The sequence below is a fragment of the Oryctolagus cuniculus genome, chromosome 9, assembly GCF_051225735.1.
Source record: "Oryctolagus cuniculus isolate XC-2025 breed Fujian yellow rabbit chromosome 9, ASM5122573v1, whole genome shotgun sequence".
NCBI lineage: Eukaryota > Metazoa > Chordata > Mammalia > Lagomorpha > Leporidae > Oryctolagus > Oryctolagus cuniculus.
The window spans coordinates 61,470,210-61,492,676 of record NC_142875.1 but is presented as its reverse complement, the minus strand read 5'-3'; the positions used below and the strand labels follow the sequence as shown (position 1 = coordinate 61,492,676).

The window sequence follows — 22,467 nt, the reverse complement described above, 5'->3', positions numbered from 1 at the left end:
TAGCAAATTAATTCTCAATCTCTTATTATTCTCAACTCACAATTCATTACTGCTTACACTGGAAAGTAGAATAAGACACTTGAATTTAGGACTTATCAAAATGATTTCTTTGGTATACACATTACTTCACATTAAATTGGAACAGCTTTTTATTTTTTAATGCGAAAATGTGATTGTACTTTGTGTCATATGTTGATATTATGTTTTAATTTTTTAGTTTTTTGAATCGTGGAGTTGGAAAGACATTTGAATAGAAATAATGCAAAATGATTATAATCTCATCGATGATTTACTTAACAGAAACAAAACCATTTTCTATCCTGGTTACTATCTGTAAAGCAGCCCAGAATCAATTGCAAACATAGATTAAAAATATACAAATTGGAACCAAGAGTGATTGCTAGAGGGTATCTGATTATTTTAGGGTATTCAAGATTCTTAATGCTCATTTGAATGTCACATTGGCAGTATAATCACTGAGATCTCTTGCATACTAGAAACTGAAATTCACCACAGAAAGAAGTCATAACTTTATGATTATTATAGATTGGCAAAATATTGTACAATAAGTCTTTTGGCTATAATGAATTGTTAATATTGGTGATTTCCTTTTGGCTTTATGCTTGGATATGTATTTCAAACATGAAAGTTATTTTTTAACAAAGTCCCATTACTATTCAGGTATCTACAATGGTAAAGAATATCTATTTTTTTTAACAAGAAAAAAGTTGGGCATCTGTTTGGCAGAAATGAGTACTTCAAGTATTTAAGTAAGTAAATCATTAACAAGAGTTATTACACTCTAAGCAACAGCAGTAAAAAGGAAAAGAGCTAGAATATGCATTTTCTATAAAGATGAAACAACAACATAATAAATAAATGCACTGATTTATACAACCAGTGCAAACCTTCTTCTAATGATTACAGATAATACTGTATATTGTTGACTTTGCTGGTAACAGCACTGCCTCACATAGAGAAAGTCAAAGAGAAAATTCTTGTCCCTAAAGCCACAAAATATACAAAGCTTATATTTACGTTTTATTAAATATTTTGTCTGCCAAAAATCCTGCAAACTAAGATACATCTTGGCAGCTTGAATAACCAGCATGATAATTATCTTGGTATAAAAAGATAAGAAAAATTTTAATATGAAAATTAATAACACCAGTAAAAGGAGAGATCTGTTGTATAAATAGACATTTTACACAAAAGTAAGACTTTTATCTCACTTAAGAGGAAGAAAAAAAATCTGGTACAAGTTACTTGCAGATTTGAAAATAATTACCATATTTTCCCAACTGTACATAAATATATTACTCCAATTCACTAGTCATCTTCAATATACATATATAACTCACAAAACAAGGAATGTTTCAATACCAAACCTGTCACAGCACTAGTTACCAGTTACCAGAACTGTAAGTAACCTGTAGCTATCTATCAGCTTACGACTCAGAATACAGCTATGCTGAGGGAAATCATAGTGCAATCAAACATCAAGGGCCACAAACATATTCTCTTTCCTTTTTAGCTTATTTATCTAACTGCATTGGTTTACTTTAGTGGCATTATCAACCGAGTATTAAACTCCTCTACTTAAACGCATCTACACAGTAACTCCTGGTTATTTCAGGCTTGGTTATTTTACTCTTGGAATGCAGTTGCTATTAAATATGCAGACTCTCTATAAATTGAATAATGTGCAGCTAAAATGAACCATTTTATGTGGATTTTTAAAAACATTTTAATGGTTGGCTTTTATTTTTTCCAATTAAAACTTGGAAGTACAAAAAAAATGAAGAGCGTAAATAAATAATGTAAATAGATTACCTTAGTTACATAACAAGAATTAATATATTCACTTACATAACATAATATAGGGGTCTATCTTAAACATTGCTACTGAATTAAATACATAATTTTACTTTGTTAAACTTCTTTTCCTGAAAATAACAGCATTATACAAATAAGTACAGTCCAGCTGTCTTTGATCTTTCTGTTCTCTATGATAAATCTTTATAGTATTTTTAACATGAATGTCTCTAAACAAACTTGATAAAAAAATAGAATAGTAAAGATTTTGAAAATGAATGCTTTGCATATTATGGAAGCCAATAATCATCCCCTTGTACATCTAGTTGTGTGCCTGGGAATGCTTCCCATGGCAAAGGCATCCTATGACTGCTCTGACCAGAGACTGTGACACTGGTTGGGGCTGCCAAAGCAGACAAAGCTCTAGGCCCCGAGGCACTGGCCTGGGGCAGCGAAAGGACAGCAAGAAGTCTGGCAGCCTTATAATGTGGGAACCGAGGGGGAAACTATTCCATGGCCCACACTTTCTACTACTGGAGGAATTTTCACAACTCGCTTGTCATTCCAGCTGATTTGAAGAATTTTAAGTTTTAAAACTGCCCCTTGGATTATCAAACTCTAAAATCGCTGTCTTACCCAACTTAACACTGAAAGATGTAGGGTGCATTCATTGCAGTGGAGATGAGGCGAGGCGAGATCCAAGACCTCAAGCCTGAGATATGTATTGTTTTTACAGCTTAATTAACAGCTACATCCTTAAGAGAGTCATATCCCATAGAACATGAGACTCCTCTACGTTGTCTGCCCAGTCAGAGAAAAAAGACCAGTTACTGTGAAGTGGTATTCATAGGGAACCCCTAACATTTTCTAAGTCATAGGTTTGCATGAATATTTCTTTCCATGATTCCTCTTAAAGATAACTTCCATGAAGAATACAGTGTGCCCTCTTTATTCATCAAAGCTGGATAAACATGCTCTAGGCCATTAAGTTTTGGTAAACATAAAAATTAGTAAGTGAAGGATTCCTGACAAATCATTGGGAAAAAAAAAACCTGCTTATAGAAATAGATAATTTGTACTTTTGGGATCAAGAATATAATATGCTAGTTTTAGTGTACTATTTTAAGGAATTATTAACCATGTGAGAAATCAAGATAAGCTCATGTAAGAAAAGCAGTCCTCAATCTAAAAAAACATACCTTCTTTGAGGCCTTAAATGCAACATTCATTTTACTTGAAATCATTTTGGTTCTTGCCTCTTTTTTTTGCATACCTAGTGATTCACTGAATGTGTGTGTACTGTTATGTGTCTTCAAGCATGAGCTATGTCAGCAGGATAATCTACTGATAAGAGAAAATGAAAACGAACGTGTTGTAATAAGAGACTGGCCTGGTCTTTACTTATCTCAGTACACATTCTTCTAAAATGTTCCCTGTGACTTAAGTTGTGCAAAAATGAACATGCCACATGAGCAACCAACTGAGCAAATGTGGTCTGCTACTGACTGAGTTGTAAAGTGAGGGATTGGAGAGAGGCCAGCTATGTGGGTTGGCCAATTTCCTGTATTCCACTTTAGCTACCAAAATACAACCACTGGATAGACAGAGCTCATCTAGAACTAGAATTAGGAATAAGGAATTAAAAGGAAAATCATTTAGAGTAATTAATGAGTTTCAGTTCACTTCTGGGATTAGCCAGACGACAAAGAAGAAATACCAGATGGAGGAGCAAGCTATTCTGGGGAACTCTTGAAGACCTCAGACCTCAGAGTCCCAGAATCTAAGAGGGATAATAATGGATGTAAGTCAATACTAATCCTCAGAGGCGTCTTGTTACAAGGAAGATTCGGATTCAGTAGGTCTAAAGTGGACCTGAAATTCTGCATTTCTACAAGTGTGGCACAAAGACCACACTTTGAGCAGCAATGACATAACCAGTATTGTTCAACAGAATTTTTGAGGTGATGGAAATGTTTACAACTGTACAGTCCACTGCCGTTTTACTAAGCACGTGAAATGTGGATACCGCAATGCAGAAACAGAACCTCTAATTAAATTAGCCTGAAACTGAAACGGCCACCTGTAGCTGTCGGACAGCATGCATGTCGACATTTACAGGCCTCCTTTTTAGCCACAGTAGTGTATACCGCAGTCCTCACGTCACCCAGTCCATCAATTTGCTTAGATTATTTAGCAAGTTCTTTTCATAAATACAAATTACAAAATTCATTTCTTGACATTGTTTTCTTCCTACCACTTGGCTGAATGACCCACAACGTGTACTTATGGTAGGGAGAGATAAAAAGGGTCATTTTATAGTGAGGATCAGGAAGGGAAAGGACAGTAGATGGCAATGAGAATCTGAGCGACCATCACTGTACTGCACATGTGGGAAAATGGAAAATGAAGAACCAGGACTCTCAGAAAGGGATGAAGAAAGATCAGAAGAGAAACACCAAGTACTCCAAAATTTTACAAAAGCATGACGCTTTCCCTTTCCTTCTTGAAAAGAAAGTTCTTTCTCTGGAAAATGAAATGGAAATTAAGATTTTGGCTGTGATGTCCCACTGCATGCTGATCTTCCAAGTGTTGGGGAGCCTGCCAGGGAGAAGAGGTGACAGTGACAGCTGGCAACCAGCTGTAGACTGAGCTTCTCACCTTGACTTCTGCATGGACTACAGCAAGGCCTGGAGCTGTGATCCGATCTGATCCCAGGCAGAAGCTCATGGTGGCTCCTTTCTTTGCTTCTTTGTTTCTTTCTTTTTTGGTAACCCCTACCTATGATGAGAAGCTGGTCTCTGTAATGCTAAGGAGGTTTCTGAGGGCACCATGCTGGCAAACAGGTGCCAGTGAGTCATTTGAGTCTTACACAGCCATCCATGGACAAAGCTTCCAGAAAAAACTGCTCTCATTTAACAATGACAAAAATTATCCAAATTGTCATGTTAAAGGATTTCCCTCATCCCAAATCCATTTGCAAGAAAATTCTGATTCAGGATTCCAGTAAGATTTTATAGCACATATAAAAGCTCTTTCAAGACTAAAAAGATCATCAAACACCAAAAATAATTCAAGCACTTACATGTTCTCTTAAATTCAAAAGATGCAGTAGTTTAAGAATCTTTTCTATTGCAAAGGAGTATTTTAATGAAGGACAGAAAATCAAATAAGAATTTAATACTAATACATTCTTTATTCTAAGGTCCCTGCCTTTTTATTTATTTATTTATTTATTTATTTATTTATTTATTTATTTATTTTTTGTGAGGGGTGGAAGTGTAGAGCTGAACAGGGATCTATGAACTCAGCAGAGTTCTGGGAATCTGGCACCTCCTATCTGGACATCACAGGAAAGCACTGAGAGGGGCAGGACACTGTGCAGGGTGGGAACAATAAAAGGGACTGGGAAAGGTAAGCTTTGATTTCAGAAATGTGTATCAAATTAAAATCACTGAACAGTGTACTACTCTTTTAAACTACTTGAAAATTTTCTACTCACCCACAGTATAGGTAAAATACACTCCTATAGTCAGACATACATGGCCAGGAACTCACCAGGTTCATTTATTTTTAAGATATTCAAATTTTTTGAGTTGACTAGTAGTTAAATAACCAAGTTATAAATAAGAATAAAGTATCAAACAGTTCACCTCCTTTGAGATAATTAAATTATATATGTCTGACAATAGTTTATTTTAAATACTTTCCTATTAACATTTCTCTTTAAACATTGGGCAAATAATTGTCTAGAAAATAGCAATGAAACTATATCTCAAGATTATATGTACATATGTGTGTATATACATATAAACATATATGTGTATGTATGTGTATATATACACATATGTGTATATAGAGATATGTGTGTATATATTTATCTACTGAGCACCTAGCAGGCTACTTTACAAAAATTGTCACCAGTGGGTCAGTACCCTGTTTAATTCTCTTATACACAACATTTAAAATATTACAATCAATTTTTTGGTACATAGTGGCTAAAGAAAGCCTATTTGAGGATATTTTTGTGACCTTTTGATATGTTTGCCTTTGGCTTTCAGAGATTTGGTCATTATAGTATTGAATTCTGATGTGCTACACTGACTTATAGTGGTTTATGCAAAGGAAAATTATATCTATTAGATTGGATAAAAGATATAAGTGAGACAATAATAATAATAATGTAAAGCCCTGAAGAAAAAAAATTAAATGTCTTCATTTGGGAAGTGTATGTCAGCAGTCACTGTAGCAAGTGAATGAGTCTAGTGATGAATCAATATACAAATTGCAGTTGAAATACAAAATGCAGTTGAAACCTTGGAGGATTCCTGGATGTCAATAGTCTGTCATATTAGAAATCCAAACAGAATATCTGATCATTATCAAGTTGAAAGGAAAAAATGGGAACACAATGTAAAAATTTTGGTTTGCAAAGTGGCAATAAGTTTTGTCAGGCAATGGAGCATGTGATTTTATGGAACTATCCAGAGAATTTTCTTGATGTGCACACCTGCTGTTTATGATAGGCCAAAGTACAAGTGACTTGCATGACGTGTATCATTTGTTGGCTACAGCACAGACACATGTTCACAAAGTCTCAGGTATGGAAACATTTATGCAAACTTCCATGTGAAAGAACAGAAAAGTGCAGTGCCCTTAGCCAATTAAAAGGTTCTTGGGTAGTAATAAATTAAATTCCATTAAAACTGACATCAAAGCTATTATAGTGTTACAATATCAGATGTGACATGCGGGAAAAGGAAAGACAATTCAGGTAGGAACACTGTGCATTAAGATTTGCATTCATCATAGCATCTGATGGTTTTAACCATACCCTTCTGAACACTGAATGCTAGGAACCCGACCAAGTTGATACCAATCCAACATTCAAACACAACTTAATTTACATCTTGTCTCCTAAGCAATGATTTGAAGGAAGAAGCCGGTGCCTCCAAAATGAGACCTAAGAAGTTTCAGCCACATACTGTTACATGCGGTTGCTCAGCCAGAACATTTTATCAGACCAGATCTGAGGAAAGTAAACATTTCACTCCGCCTATTAGAGGATGCAATCATCTCATCTCAGATTCAGCCTACCTTTTTTTTTTTTTTTAACAATTGTGAGTATATTTGAATGTGTCAGATTTGCACAATAAGAAAATGGCTTTATGGAATGTATGTTTTGGCACAAAAATATTTTCTAATACCTCAAATCAAAATTTGTCACCCAGAGCAACATATCAAGCCATGGAGGTGCTTCAGTGGTGCTTACTTATCTACCGGGAAACTATGAGAGCAGACAGTGGCTTCCATGAACTTTGTATTATGTAGCAATGACTTCACTTCCAAGGAATAGCACCAATATGTTTACACCTCAGCCTGAGGCATGCTCCTGCCAAGCTCTTTAATTCCCTGGAGAATTCGCTTCACATGGCCCACTTTCGGTATCCCCAGGTCCTACAAGAAAGAAGAAAGGTAGGCAAAATGAAGGAGAGAGAGAAAGAAAAAAGAAATTTATTGATAAAAGGAAGCTGGGATTAAATATTTAACCAGCAAGTAACATCATTAGCATTCATTTAATCCATTTTAGTTGAAATTAAATGAATCAGGCAGTGAAAGTTAGAAAAATAAGTAAAAAAAAAATAACCTAACACTGAAAAATTACCAACTGATTAAAAAAAAATCACATCCTACACACAATCTTAATCACAACATTATCATAAATTAGATACAGTGATATTTTAAGAGCAAAATTAATTTAGTTTATCCTTCCTGTATTTTTCCCCCAAAAATAGGCTCTTTAGGATCTCAGAGAAGAATGGTGTATGACACCATGACATTGTCAATGAGTACAAAGGCAAATAGTGATGGATATTTCTTGTGCTAGATTATTAAATTTAAAACTGAGGCCTAACCCTAAATGAAGATGCTAGGGCTTGCCATCTAAATGTGGTATGTAAGTGCATCAGTTGAATTATGAGTCCTTAATCTGAGTGAAATACTTAAATACTCTTCATACTTTATAGTCTGTATTTTTTTAACAGGCAGAGTGGACAGTGAAAGAGAGAGAGACAGAGAGAAAGGTCTTCCTTTGCCGTTGGTTCACCCTCCAATGGCCACCACGGCCGGCACGCTGTGGCCGGCGCACCGTGCTGATCCAATGGCAGGAGCCAGGTGCTTCTCCTGGTCTCCCATGGGGTGCAGGGCCCAAGGACTTGGGCCATCCTCCACTGCAATCCCTGGCCACAGCAGAGAGCTGGCCTGGAAGAGGGGCAACCGGGACAGAATCCGGCGCCCGGACCGGGACTAGAACCCGGCATGCCGGCGCCGCAAGGCGGAGGATTAGCCTAGTGAGCCGCGGCACCGGCTTATAGTCTGTATTTGTAAAACATTACTTAACCATGGGTATCTGTTGGTTGACACTTTCTCTCAAAACACCATTGGCCTTTATTCTCTCAGAATTATTCCTTATTTCCTAAAGAACCATCCTTTTGTAAGTGCCAAGAATTCAAAATTTAACTTTCAGAAATGGAGGATCACTGTAGAGTATGCATTACAAGCTCTGGGCAAGTATTTGTTACAGGAATGAATGAACCCTTCTAAAACAGCCATGACATTCACCATCTGAAAAGCTAAAAGCAAGAGTTAAGGCCTCCAAAATATATAGTTTCTTAATCTGTAAAGGGTATAATCAGTTTGTCAATGTGTCAAGCCAAACAACTCCTTCATAAGACACAGTTTGAAATAGTAGGAAAATATTTAGAAAGGTAATTTCCAAAGCAGTCTAGAAGTTAGGGTTCCAAGATACCACAAGATTACCTGTCTGAGAAGATAAAGCTTCAAAATATTCATCCTGTCTTGTAACAGCATTATTTATGATTAAACTCTTGAATGGAACAGATCCAGCCGGTTTAAGTTCTGTCCCCTGCCCTCCTGTACTTAATGAGTTCCACAGCAGCATTGCTGCTGACGATTGTGACTCCTTCTGGAAAAGGCCCTTTCTATTGCCACTTTTTTTTTTTTTTTTTTTTTTTTTGGACAGGCAGAGTGGACAGTGAGAGAGAGAGACAGAGAGAAAGGTCTTCCTTTGCCGTTAGTTCACCCTCCAATGGCCGCTGTGGCCGGTGCACCGTGCTGATCTGATGGCAGGAGCGAGGTACTTATCCTGGTCTCCCATGGGGTGCAGGGCCCAAGCACCTGGGCCATCCTTCACTGCACTCCCTGGCCACAGCAGAGAGCTGGCCTGGAAGAGGGGCAACTGGGACAAAATCCGGCGCCCCGACTGGGACTAGAACCCAGTGTGTCGGCGCCACAAGGCGGAGGCTTAGCCTAGTGAGCCGCGGCGCCGGCCCTATTGCCACTTTCAAACTAGATACAACCTCAGTGTAACATCTTTGTAATATTTTACTGGTCCTGAGAGAGACTTTCTCATGTGACATTACAGTATCCAAAACCAGTCCTTAAGCAATTATACATTCCTTGAGTATGTGCTAACCTATCAAACTGAAAAACAAGGCCAAATCCCAGGAGAACATACCAGTGCCTACCACCTACATTTATAATCCAAATGCAGTTAGAGTCACATTTGACTGTTTGATTTAAATGGAATATCAAAATTTTTTATATTTTGTGATGACATAGATATGATTATCAAAATATTTCAACATTAAATATCTTACGTTATGCCATATTCATATTGTATTTTCAAGAATAAAAACTTAGGGGCAGGATGACTAAGTAGAATTACTATTTTAGTGTAAGGAGAGGAATGTTTTCCATAGGGTTACACTAACAGCTGACCTATATTTTCTTCAGTTTGTGTTAATTCTTTTATGTCCTTCAGAGGTTAGGCCATGATAAAGTTATGACATGGTATTTGTCATATTTTTCTATCTTTCTTTTTATCAATACATCTGTCACATATCATTGTATATTTATTTCTGTCATACTCTTTTTATTTATTTATTTGAAAGTCAGAACCACACGGGGGGGGGTCCTCCATCTGATGATTCACTGCCCAACTGGCCGCAACGGCTGGAGCTGCACCCATCCAAAGCCAGGAGCCAGGAGCCTCCTCTGGGTCTCCCACGTGGGCGCAGGGGCCCAAGGACCTGGGCCATCTTCCACTGCCTTCCCAGGCCACAGCAGAGAGCTGGATCTGAAGTGGAGCAGCCGGGCCTCGAACCAGTGCCCATACAGGATGCAAGTGCTTCAGGCCAGGGCTTTAACCCACTGCATCACAGTGCAGCTCCCTGTCATTTTCTTTATTATTGGGCTTTTCCTTCTTAGGATGAATAGGCTTCATTTTGCCAAAGCAGGATTTGTAGAGACTTAGTTATCCTTCCAGCTATATACATACAGCTTTATAAATAGATAAAATAAACAAACACCCACCCCATCCCCATCTTTACTGTTTCTTTGATGGCCCTTGCTTCCTCCTACTGTGTTGTGGCTGGGAAAATAATGCAGTTAGTTTGCTCCTTCATCTGCTAAGTACCTTATACATACTTTCCTTCTCCCATCTTCGGACTGTCATGTTCCTATTTCCAGTTGTTTCAGCAATAAGGAAGTAATGCTTGAGCCAAACTCTGAGTAGGCATTAACCAGGTGAAGGGTAGGAGGAGAAGAATAGCAAAACAGGGTACACCCTAAGGTGAGAACAAGTTCAGCGTTTTGTTTTTTTTTTTTTTTTTTTTTTTTTTTTAAGCAACTGAAATACAGGCAGAGTGGATGCAGCACAGCTGAGTGAGGGGCCAGGCGTCTGAATGAACAAACAGAACCTTGAAGGCCTCCATAAAGCTGTGGGTCTTTGTTCTCATGGAAATGGGAAGCCACTGAAAGGTTCTGAGCAGAAAAATGACACACTTGATGAATAATGTTAACATTTCACTCCAGTATCCACGTGGAAATGGACTGGAGAGAGAGAGAGAGTAGCAGTGTAAGGCCAGTTAGGGAGCTACTGACCTCACTGAACAAGCAAAATCTGACACCGTAGCATGGAGTCAGATTCTGGAAAAGAGACAGAGAGAAATGAATGGAGATTAGAATCAGCATGGCTTGGTGATGGGCTTAATGAATTAAGGGGGGCTACATAAGGAATAGGAAGGTGCTAAATATGACTGCAGGTTGCTCTGTCTTGAGGTTCTGGGGGCCGGGGCATGCTCTACAAACACAGAGCACTGGAGAAAGGGCCCAAGGGGAGCCGGACGCATCAAAGTTAGCTCTGGGCATGTTCAGATCAACATTCCTGTGTAGTGTCAGTAGTCAGTTGGTGATAGAACCCTAAAGTTTTTAAATGAGGTCAATCAGGGCTGGAGAGATGACTGGATGTATTTGTAAGTAGCATGTGCAGCATTGGGGAATGGTGAGATTACCCAGGAAGCAGGTAATCCCAACTAACATTTTGAAACTTTCTCTCACAGGGTTCACTCTTCCAACAGCTACGGTGACAGAGAACAAGGGAAGGCTGTTCTCCAGCTTCACAATTTCGTGCTACACAAGGTCCTTACTGTGAAATTTCCCTTTGTCCCACACTGTTTTAGTATCAAATACAAATTTCTTTAAAAGAAAAATTTTAAGGGAGAGAATGCAATTTTCATTAAAAATAAAAGCAAACAGAACAAAAAAACCCATGAAAACCTAAAAGGAAAGTTTACTAAGATAATTCTTAATCTTATCTCCTTTCTACTCCTATCTTTTTCCAGCCTGTCCCTGAAGCTCTGCCTCAGTATATCTGTGAGCTTCGGTTCTGCAAATATTTACTTCGTTCAGTGTGTGGCAGAGTGTATGTGTGACATGTGTTCACCCATGTCTGCATGTACTTATGTAACACACATATATATGTATTTATATAATACACATATAAATGTATTTATATCCATGTGTTTTTTAGACACACACATACACACAAATGTGTTCCTTGAATGTATGCTTATTCGTGGCCAATGAAATGCAAGCTTCAAGAAGGTAGATATCACCTAGAAAAGCAGGCATAATATATTAATCAGTAACTACTCAATAAATATTGTAGCCGTCCCAGGATATCATATGTTATACAGATATAAGGAATGTAAAGATCCCTTGTATTTAATTTTGTTGTGTGCTATTTTCAAGTCAATATTTGCTTTATGAACTCTAAAAATGTATATATTTTGCTATGTTCCAGATTTAAGACTCTCAACCAAGGTAGTGAATTAATCTATTATTTTGTTAATGCTGAATACAAATGTTTAGATGTAAGTAGGACTTACCTTTGATGTGCTAAAACTATGACTCTGTTTAATAAAGATCTCTACTTTATACTATCCATTATCTGTTTAAAGAGCTCTGCTAACATACTTGTAGATTAAGGTACAACAATCCATGAATTTGTTAGAAATTCACTATATCATCATTCTATGCATACATATGCATTCTATGCGATTTGTCAGAAATTCACTGTATCATTATTCTTAATCTACAGGAAAAGGAACCATTCAATAATGTCATTTATTAGAATTTTTAAATGGCAGTGTGAAGTAAGAAAACATAAAATGACAGAATCCTGTTCCTAACTGTTGGACAGAACAGGGTGCTTTCCCTGTTTCTACTATTGAGTCTTCACCCAAAGAATAAAAGCAAATTGCTACAGACCATGAATTAATGATTTTCCCTCTCTGTTATAAATGACAATTAGGCTATGAGCTACTTTCTAGCAAAAGCTAGGTATAATTTTTCCATCACTTACTCAAGAAAGTAATACATTTCTATTAAAGAAAAGTCAAATTTTAATACATAATGGAAAAGAAATATGAATTTATTCATCTAGTTGTTCATGTTTGCCTAAGAAAGGTCAAACAGAAACACAATAAAACCACAGGACTATAAGTAGTCATTGCTATGTCTCTCATCTAGTTCTATATATTGGAAGCACTTTGTTATTGATATTTTTAATCAATTTTTAGTTGTTAACCATGTATTACATTTTTAAAAGTTATTTTTAGCAACAATCATCACCTTCCATGCTGATCCAATAAAAGGAACTAATGGAAACAGGATCTGTTTGGAAATATTAGCACAGGAGCCATCAGACCAATGGATGCACAGAAAAATTAGCAAATTCATGCTGAACTTTAGTTGTAACAGAGGGTGAGCTTGATGGGAAAACATCGCAGATGTTCTTGTGTAGAAAGCATACAAGGGACTCAGACCACAGAGCAGTGAATGCTAGAATACTGCACATTTCACAACATAAGCCAAGCTAAAAGCACATAACAGAAGAGGCACAGAAGAAAGGATTCTCTTTTGTCAAAAAATGTTTCAAGAGCAGAAGGGTAGCACAAAGGAAATACCTTAAGATCTCGCCTTTCCAGATGCAAAAGTTCAGCCCCTCTGATGTCATGGCGGATGAAGATTTCTTTGTACTCTCCCAAATTGAGCAGATCCAGCCAAGCAGCAACTTCCTCTGTGCCCCATTTCTGAACTACCAAAGTTAAGAGCAAAACCCCCTTAATTTCTACATGCTCAATGCATCACAAAGCAAAAGTTGGCCAAAGAAGATGCAAAACAGAGTGCAGCTGCAGCTAGCAAAGGAAAGGGTAAAGGTGTTCATTTCAACAAAACTACAGTTCCTTTATTTCCATGCAGGTTACACACTATCAATCAACACAAAGAGCTGACTGTACAGGGACATTTGCTGCCATGCACCCATGCCTTTACCTTTCATTCAATTTCATCAAAGCAACCCCACTACCCGGTATGTATTGAAAATGTATTTTGATTATTTGATTATTAGGATCAGTGGTGCAAGGTCTAAATAAGCTCTGGTGAAGTCTGTAAGAGCACGTATGAAAAGTTACCATTGGAAATGAGCTACAAACGATAATCAACATTTAAAATCTGCTGCGGTGTATTTCATTTTATACAAGTTTTCTGTATTAAGGTCTTGGTGAAATCAGGTGTTACCTTCATTCATTCTACTGCTACTGATAATTACAGCAATAAATGTGCTGTTAAACCAATTTAATGTCATTTAAAAACTGTCAGCATTGTTCTTTAAGGTGAGCTGCATTATGTTCTTTTTTAGTCTCTATAATCATTTTTATACATTTTATTCAACATTGATTAGAATAATAAAAACCTATTTATTTGCAACATTTGGACTTTTAAATGTCCTTCAATAACTGCTTTATGAATATCATAAACAAGGTTTCCCATCAGATAGCTAACTCAGAACGATTATAAAATGATTTAATTCTGAAAAGCAGCCACTGTTACATACACAGAACTTGAAGGTGCTTCACCCCTAGGACTGCAGTGAGTTTAATCTCAAAGGAAAGGTAGAGAAAGAAGTAGAAAAACGGTAGCAAAGAAGGCTTTAATCTTTGCTTGAGAAAGCAAGCATCACAGCACACGGTCATTACCAAGGCTTCAAACAGTGTCCTTCAAACAGGAGAAAGAGAATATAGAACTTGAGGTGAAAATATACTAAGCAAGTTAAACGAGTGAATAAAAGCATCTGTGTTCAATGGAGCAAAACAATCTAGAGTTTGAACTTTGAAGACAAAGAACAAGTTACACACTGATGCTGTGAGCTGCTATGGCCAAAGAAAAAGATCCACTTGAAGAAACACATGGACATCTGCCCAAGAAAGTAGCATCAGCTTAGCAAGCACTTCATTTTCTTGTGGGCTTCCTCACTACAGACACCTACTGATATGCTGACAAACTCTAGGCATGATATCTTGTGGGAACATCCCCCGCTTTAAAGTGTACAACTCAATGCTATTTAGAACACCCACGATGCTGTGCAGTGCTCACCACTACCTAGCTCCAGAACATCCTCATCAACTCCATGACATCACCTGAACAAGTAAATTTTTCCATCTTGCTGTCCTTTCCCTTCCAGTGTGGACCACCTACCAGGCTGTGAACTGGCCTTCTGCTTCTGAACCTTTTCCTTTTTAAATTTCGGCACTATTCGGAACACCGTGCTTCTACTGTTCCTTTTGGCACAATCCATAGGGGGCTCCTGTTCAAATTGAGCAAAAAAAAAATTTTTTTTCAGGACATTCAGAGAGGAAAAGCCAATACTTAGAATAGAGATATAACAGGAATAGGTTATAAGCACTAAATGCTAGAATAGTGATTACTTCTTTCAAAAAAGTTCATGATACAATGTATTGTTGAAAATGTTCCAATTCCCATAATATGTATGTGTTCACAAAAATGCATTTCTGGCTAAAGACTAGTGACTTTGGGGGCTGGCATTGTGGTGCTGCAGGTTAAGCCGCCACTTGCAATGCTGGCATCCCATATCAGAGCACTGGTTCTAGTCCTGGCTGCTCCACTTCCAATCCAGCTTCCTGCAAATACACCTGGGGAAGCAGCAGCAGAGGATGGCCCAACTACTTGGGCCCCATGTGAGAGACCTGGATGGAGTTCTTGACCACTAATTTCAACATGGCATAGCCTTGGCCTTGTGGTCACTCGGGGAAGGAACAAATGGATAGATGATCTCTCTCTCTCCCCACCCCCTTATCCCCTCTCCCTCTCCCTCAAATAAATAAACAAATCTTAACAATAACAAAAAGATGAATGCCTTCAAAAGTAATAATCAAAATTTATTTTCCCCTAAAAATCTCCTTTTCCAAGATAGGTTCAAATGCTACTGTTAGAAGACCTACATTCATAAAGAAACAGGCTGAAGTTTACATACCTCATCCTCATTTGGGTGCAAAATATAATAGAGCCAAGGGATCTCGGTTAGTTTCTGTAACTCCACCTCCACAGAGTGTAGGGCACTGGACACCCTCTCTTCATGTGGAGACTCCAGCTGCTATTTATCAGCAGATTAAACACAAAACAAGCCTCAGTGACCAACCTCCAACAGAAGATTCATTTTATCTGGACAGTGAGCATCCTCACCTTTTATAAGAACCATTTTGTTTAAGTAAAAGAATAGAGCAAATTCTTTAATGTTGACTTTTGTTTAACAACCTGGGAAATCCTGGTCTGATCCCTAGAGATGATGGAAGTAGCCGGTGTGACTGTGACTTCGATCATTTCACAGAAAATGGACTGCTTTGGGTGTTTTCTTTTAAACATAACCCCCTTTCTTGCCTCCCTCCTTCTTTCCAAGCATCTACCCATTCTTTTTGCTTGTACTACTGAGTTGTCTCATTATTCTATTCACTTGTGCCAAAAATCCCTCTAATTTACACAAGTCACTATCTGAATAAATAATAATTTTTAAATTGACCAACCATTTGTCATATAGAAAAGAACTACACAAAAGTCTCCTAGAGAATTAAAGAAATGAATTTCACATACATTTGTCATGAAAAGTTGTGTTAAATACCAGGCAAAACAAAACAAAACCCTAAATGGCTTATAATCTGCAATAGGCTTTGGATACTTTGGAGAGAATTTAGCTGGTCACCTATTACCACATTTACCCACTCAAATAAGTTATTAAAAATTCACTGATTTACAAGTTCAATAAATAAATAAAGGTGAAATAAACACTGCCCGGCATGGAACTGGAAGGCAGCTGACTACATCCTAGTTTTGCCCTTGTTACTATCAAGTATACAATCAAGAGAAGGTTACTTGATCTCAGGAGCATCATCTCCTCTTCCAGACACAGCACAACATGACCAGATTATTTCCAAGGTCTCTTGCAGCTCATTAATATTTTTTTAAAAAAGATTTACTTAGGGGCCGGTGCTGTGGCGTAGTGGGTTAAAACTCTGTATGCAGCACCGTCATCCCATATGGGCACCGGTTTGGGTCCCAGCTGTTCCACTTCCCATCCAGATCCCTGCTAATGGCCTGGGAAAGCAGTGGAAGATGGCCCAAGTGCTTGGGACCCTGCACTCATGTGAGAGATTCAGAAGAAGCTCCTGACTTTGGCCTGGCCCAGCCCTGATCATTTTGGCCATTTGGAGAGTGAACCAGTGGATGGAAGATCTCTTTCTCCCGCTCTGACTTATAAATAAATAAGATAAATCTTAAAAAAAATATTTATATATTTCAAAGCCAGAGCTACTTGGGCCATCCTTTGCTGCTTTCCCAGGCACATCAGCAGGGAGATAGATCAGGAAGTGGAGCAACAGGGACTTGAACCTTACGCATGTGGGGTGCCAGCACCACAGATGGCGGCTTAACCCACTGTGCCACAGCATCGGCTCCTGATCAATACTTTTGAAAATTAATTTAAAATCAAACCATTTCTATCCATGATCATTCACAGAATTTTAGAACTATAAGTGAAGAGCGAATAGTGCTGTTGTTTATTATGGACATTCAGTTGTTGCTGGATCCCTAGTTATTTAAGGTATCGGCCATTTCTAGTAGCAAATAAAACATGGAGCTTCTCCAGCATATTGTGTGAATTTACCACTCTCTTTTTGCATCCAAGAATATAAGTCTCACAAAATTTTTTAATGGTTATGATATATTCGTACTAACAGTAAAATAGTAAGTTTTAGTTGTACTCAAGTGTCATCAACTATTGTAAAATCACCATTGACAAAGGTTTGGGCAAAACTGACTGGTATACTTTTTAAACCAAACATCCATATTTGACAATAACAGAAAAGAGTTCTTCTGTATTAATATATCTAATAATGTAAGATCTACAAAGTAATACTGAATGGATACTTGTGGTGTCAAGCATAAAGTTATGCTTGCACTTCCTGTCAAAAACTATTTTAAATATTCAAATAACACAGAAGTACATATCCTCAACATAAAAATTAGGCCAGAAGTCACAGCTCATTGCATTTCCTATAGACTTATGTTAGAAGAGTAGTAGAATATACTAGTTACCAATGGTAGTGCCAAAAACAATCAAAAAGAGAGCCCCACTGGTTTTACCAAAAAAGATAACCAACGTTTCTTCCTAAAAGTCTTCCTTTGTGGCCATAATAGAGGCTACTGCCTCTTGCGCCAAGGATCCTGTGTTTCAGTTTCTACTGCAGAGAACAAGAGCAATGGCCTTTGTGCAACCGCTAGGCTTCTTTTCCTGAGCAAAGGATGTTCAACAGTTGGCAGTGTTCTGTGCCACAATCAATCAAATCACTTCCAGTTTGCTAGGCTGGTATATACTTCCCACCCATTTACCACTATGCCAAGAACTGTGACTTTCAATATCACTATTATTTAGGTTTGCATTTGCCTAAGATTAAATTACTATCAAAAAATATTTCAGGATTACCACCAATCAACTAGTCAGACTTTTTACAAGGAAGGGAAAACTAGCTAATGCTTCAGGCCTTCTACATGGTCACATGCAAGGATTGATATGCCACAATCAAACTCTAGGTGGTAACAAGATCCAATAGGCTGAAACATTTGAGAATGGTGAGGGATTTTTTTTTTTTTAAGAAAGGCTGACTTTGGATAATTTACATAGAACATCCATGGGGCTGCAGCATATGTGGCTGAGGTCTATGGACAATGGGCAGATTCAGACTTGACCTATACTTGATATCCAGGGTCAATTTGGATTTAACCAGAGATAGTTCTTGAAATTGCCTACTTGAAACACTGTGACTAGAAGGTGTGCTCTTTTTAGGGCTATCCTAATCATATTCTAAACGTCAATTCACAGAACAAACCCATGAAACTTGTACACCTTTGTGCAAACTGAGTACCCAAGGAACAGCTACTGCACCTTGGCTAGCTCAAGTCTCCCAAGGCTGACTGGGGAAAGCTGGAAGGCACAACGTCAGGATGGCATGCACAAGGGAATTCTCCGTACCTGTCAGCCCCAGTCATAACCCCCATTGTTACACATACATTTCCTGGAAGGCAAAAGTTAGGGGGAAAAGGTGAAGGCCAGAGGGCTGCTCCTGTCTTACAATCTGTGGAACGTGTGTTCCCGGGGAAGGGAAGGCCCACATATTTTTTCCATCATCCTTGTGTTATCCATCTTTTCTTTGTTCTTACCAGAGGAACTCTGCCAACTAGCAAAGATTCTGTTTCATTATACAGTGCCTTCACATTGATGGCTATTTCAGTTGCGGTGTCTCTGGTAAGACTCTAGAAAAGAAGAGTATCAAAGACACGCAGTTCTGTATTAAAGTGGGATCCACCATCAGTAAATACGTTAAATTTTAGCCTCATGACTTAAATTCACATCACAAAACATTTTTGTAAACTCCAAAACTTCTCTTAGAAATTTGATATCTTGTACTCAGGTTTGCTAGTACAATTATCTCTTCAATTATTACTATCACAGAACCACAAGATCACACTGCCAGCAAGGAATATGCATCAGCAAGGGCCGCATCGGCTACCTACAAATATAGAAATGCTAGTCCCAACACACACCCAACATATAAATGTTCCCATAAAAAAGTTAAAGAAAAATTATGTCTCAGCAGGGGCATTTTCTGATTATAATTATTCCTAAATACTCTCTTTCACTCAGGGGTTCTAACCAGATTGTGTTACTATCAATTGAATAAATAATAAAACAATACTATCAATTTTCTCTATACTGCTATATATATATAGATATATATGTAACACATACTATAGCACATATCTTCTCCATTCTGTTAACATCTACGTTAAAAACTTTAAAGAAGCATCAATTTCCTATTTAGTAAATCCAACTCAGGTATGAACAGTGCAATGTACCACCCGAGGATAGAGGAGCAGCTCGAACACAATGTACATGGATGATATCTAGCTCTGCCCTTTATCAAGGGGCGAGGGAGAAGGCAGAAGGAATAAGGAAGGACGGTGGCCTTCAAAACAGAGTAGAGGAAAGATGGCTAGACGACAGTGACTGACGGTGAACTTTTAAAAAAGGAGAGAATTTAAGGGTGGGAATGGAAACTGGCAGGGAAAGGAAAATGGAGAATTTGGCTACAGATTCTTCGGGTAGAGACTCAGATTTAGCTGCGTTAAGTATCTTTCACGAGGTGTCTCTATTTTACAGAATTAAAACATACACGTAACACCAAAGAATCTGTGGAATGAGAATTTACCATTAGATCCTCACCTCCGGGCACCTTGGGTTGGCCTTATTCAGTGCATGTGAGCATGCATTCACAGCGTGGGCCAGTTCTTGCTCCAAAAGACAATGAATTGTGGCTGCATCACATATCCTGGAAGCAAAAATGACACAAGTCAATAAAACCTTTATTTAAAAGCATTGCTGATTTTCTGTGACATGTACAAGTAGTAGGATAAAACAAGTAAAGAATTATGCAAAGATTGGTAAGGAAAACAATTTGTAATTATGAATGGTATGGGATAGACTTACAAAATTCAAACACCATCACAACAAAGAATAGTAAGTCAAAATGAAATAAAAAGGCTTATTATCAGGAATAAACATACTGAAGTGCTATTTGGAAGAGTAAAAACATAGAAATACTTCATTTTGCAGAATCATTGGAAAGTAAGAGTGGTCACATGTAGAATGTTTAACGAACCTTCAAATATAAGAGACTTGGGAGAGTACATGGCCATATTTATCATCTACATACTAAGAGCTTCATAAACATTATCTAAGTGGATATTCACAGCTTACAAAGGTAGCCGTGATTAATTCAGTCCATTTATACATGAAGACGTAGAGCTAAGATTTGAATCTTAGTCTATTCAACGCAGCCTAGTGTGCTGATATATATACATATTTTTTGACAGTCAGAGTTAGACAGTGAGAGAGAGAGACAGAGCGAAAGGTCTTCCTTTTCTGTTGGTTCACCCCCCAAATGGCCATTACGGCTGGTGCGCTGTGCTGATCTGAAGCCAGGAGCCAGGCGCTTCCTCCAAGCACTTGGGCCATCCTCCATTGCCTTCCCAGGCCACAGCAGAGAGCTTGACTGGAAGAGAAGCAACAGGGACTAGAACCCGGGGTGCTGGCACCACAGGCAGAGGATTAGCCAAGTGAGCCTTGGCGCGCCGGCCAAGTGTGCTGCTATTTAAATCTTTAAGAATAGTCCTGGAAAGACAAAATCCTGGAAGGCACTAAAGACCAAAGAAGGGAAAAGAGGAACAGATCCACTGATTGCTACAAAATAACATGGCTGGCAGATGAGCAAGAATGCAAGACTAGTCCAACACTTGTTGCTTGCCACGTCTTCAAGGAGAATGGTTGTCAATATGGAAAGGATAGAACAGGAAAAGGAACAGGAGCCCTATCTACCTGAATCGAGACTAAAGAGAAAGAGTTTCATTCTTAAGGATCCCACAATTGATACCCAAGGTACAGTGGAACTTGCAAATGAACCATAGCATTGTTATTAATAACCTTGAGACATGGAGAATGGGTTACTTAGAAGAGCAGAGATGGGTAAATGTTACTTTCATTTTCAAAGAAAGGGAAAGAGGTACAACAATCTCAGGTTGACATTCTAACTGCCTGAAGAGTTAAAATTGTATATGTGCGGGTGTAAAAAGTTAAGCTTAAGCTTACAGATTTAAACCTTCCTGGTGCAGCTGTGAAAATAAGACAGAGTGAAGTAGCACCTTGACAGTAGGGACTCCATTTTGGAGCACTTGAGACTGCATTCTGGGAAAGCACTCCCCCCACACCCCACCGTGAGACTCTGGTCTGAAACTATGATCTCAAACAGTCGGACAATAGCAGTGCACTACATCACCCTTGGCAGAGCACAAAAACCCCCTAGCATGATTGTTCAAGCTTAAAAGTAGAAAGGTTGCACCTGGGTTACCTGGGCTAATAATGAAGATATGATTTGTCTATGTCTTAAGATCATAATTGCTGATTGTAAGATTTTAGCAACCGCTTAGCAACCGTGTATTCTCTCCCCCCTCCCGATTTTGCGGTTTTTGCCTTTATAAACCCTATACTTCAGTTCCTCGAGGCTGCTCTGTCCTGGTCTGATCAGAGAGCCCCAGCATGCTGGGGAAAAAAAAAAAAAAAAAAACCCTTTGCAATTTGCATGAGAGAGTCTCTTGGAGACATTCCTCGGGCGGTGGGTGTTTTCGGACCCTAACATGCCCAGTGAATTCCCCCACACCCAGGAATTTCTAGTGTAATTTACATTCCTAATTCTCCAGGGAACTCATCATTGTCCCCTGTCCAAACTCTCCTCGTTATGGTGATTTTTACACTCACAGAGCCCATTTATCCCTTTCCATTTTGTCTACCAAAATTAATTTATGGTCTGGAAATTTCTGTCATATATTTGTCAGAAACTGGTTCTTGGGGCCCAGCACTGCGGTGTAGCAGGTAAAGCCTCCGCCTGTGGTGCCGACATCCCATATGGGCACTGGGAAAGCAGAGGAAGATGGCCCAAGTGCTTGGGCCCCTGTACCCAACTTGGGGGTCCTGGAAGAAGCTCCTGGCTCCTGGCTTTGGTTTAGCCCAGCTCTGGTCATTGCAGCCATTTGGGGAGTGAACTAGTGGATGAAAGATCTCTCTTTCTCTCGCTCTCTCTAACTCTACCTTTTAAATAAATAAATAAATAAATAAATAAATAAATCTTAAAAAAGAAACTGGTTCTTGGACTCTTTTGTTTGCCCACAACTAACCTGGGAACAGGGTTAATGTTTATATTTCATACTATAGTCCAGAACTCTTAATTAATTATAGGGCAATAGGTAAGTGGGTGACATAATGTAAAGGTCATATAAAATGGGGAAACAAACAAGAATGGTAAGTGTTGGATTAAGTCAGCCATCGTATTT

The 22,467-nt window shown here is 38.4% G+C and overlaps 1 protein-coding gene and 1 long non-coding RNA gene across 9 annotated transcripts in view; one reads left to right on the top strand and one right to left on the bottom strand.

Moving 5' to 3' along the window:
* The window catches only part of LOC103349063 (uncharacterized), a 40,202-nt gene extending 28,086 nt beyond the window's left edge, over positions 1 to 12,116 (top strand). The window contains exon 4 of the long non-coding RNA XR_011378783.2: positions 11,235 to 12,116. This is a non-coding gene — a long non-coding RNA (uncharacterized LOC103349063). The remainder of the gene's footprint in view (positions 1 to 11,234) is intronic.
* The window catches only part of DGKH (diacylglycerol kinase eta), a 208,886-nt gene continuing 187,946 nt past the window's right edge, over positions 1,528 to 22,467 (bottom strand). For 5 of the 8 annotated variants that reach the window (XM_002712967.6, XM_051850642.3, XM_017343496.4 and 2 more), the window contains 6 exons: positions 19,808 to 19,913; positions 18,745 to 18,837; positions 15,509 to 15,628; positions 14,713 to 14,821; positions 13,143 to 13,273; positions 1,528 to 7,269 (listed from right to left, as the gene is read on the bottom strand). In XM_002712967.6, coding sequence (XP_002713013.6) covers positions 7,180 to 7,269; positions 13,143 to 13,273; positions 14,713 to 14,821; positions 15,509 to 15,628; positions 18,745 to 18,837; positions 19,808 to 19,913 — 649 coding nt within the window. In that variant the 3' untranslated portion in view covers positions 1,528 to 7,179. Of the gene's footprint in view, positions 7,270 to 13,142; positions 13,274 to 14,712; positions 14,822 to 15,508; positions 15,629 to 18,744; positions 18,838 to 19,793; positions 19,914 to 22,467 lie in introns of all 8 variants that reach the window. The other 3 variants (XM_017343497.4, XM_089304113.1, XR_016213237.1) reach the window with 2 other exon arrangements.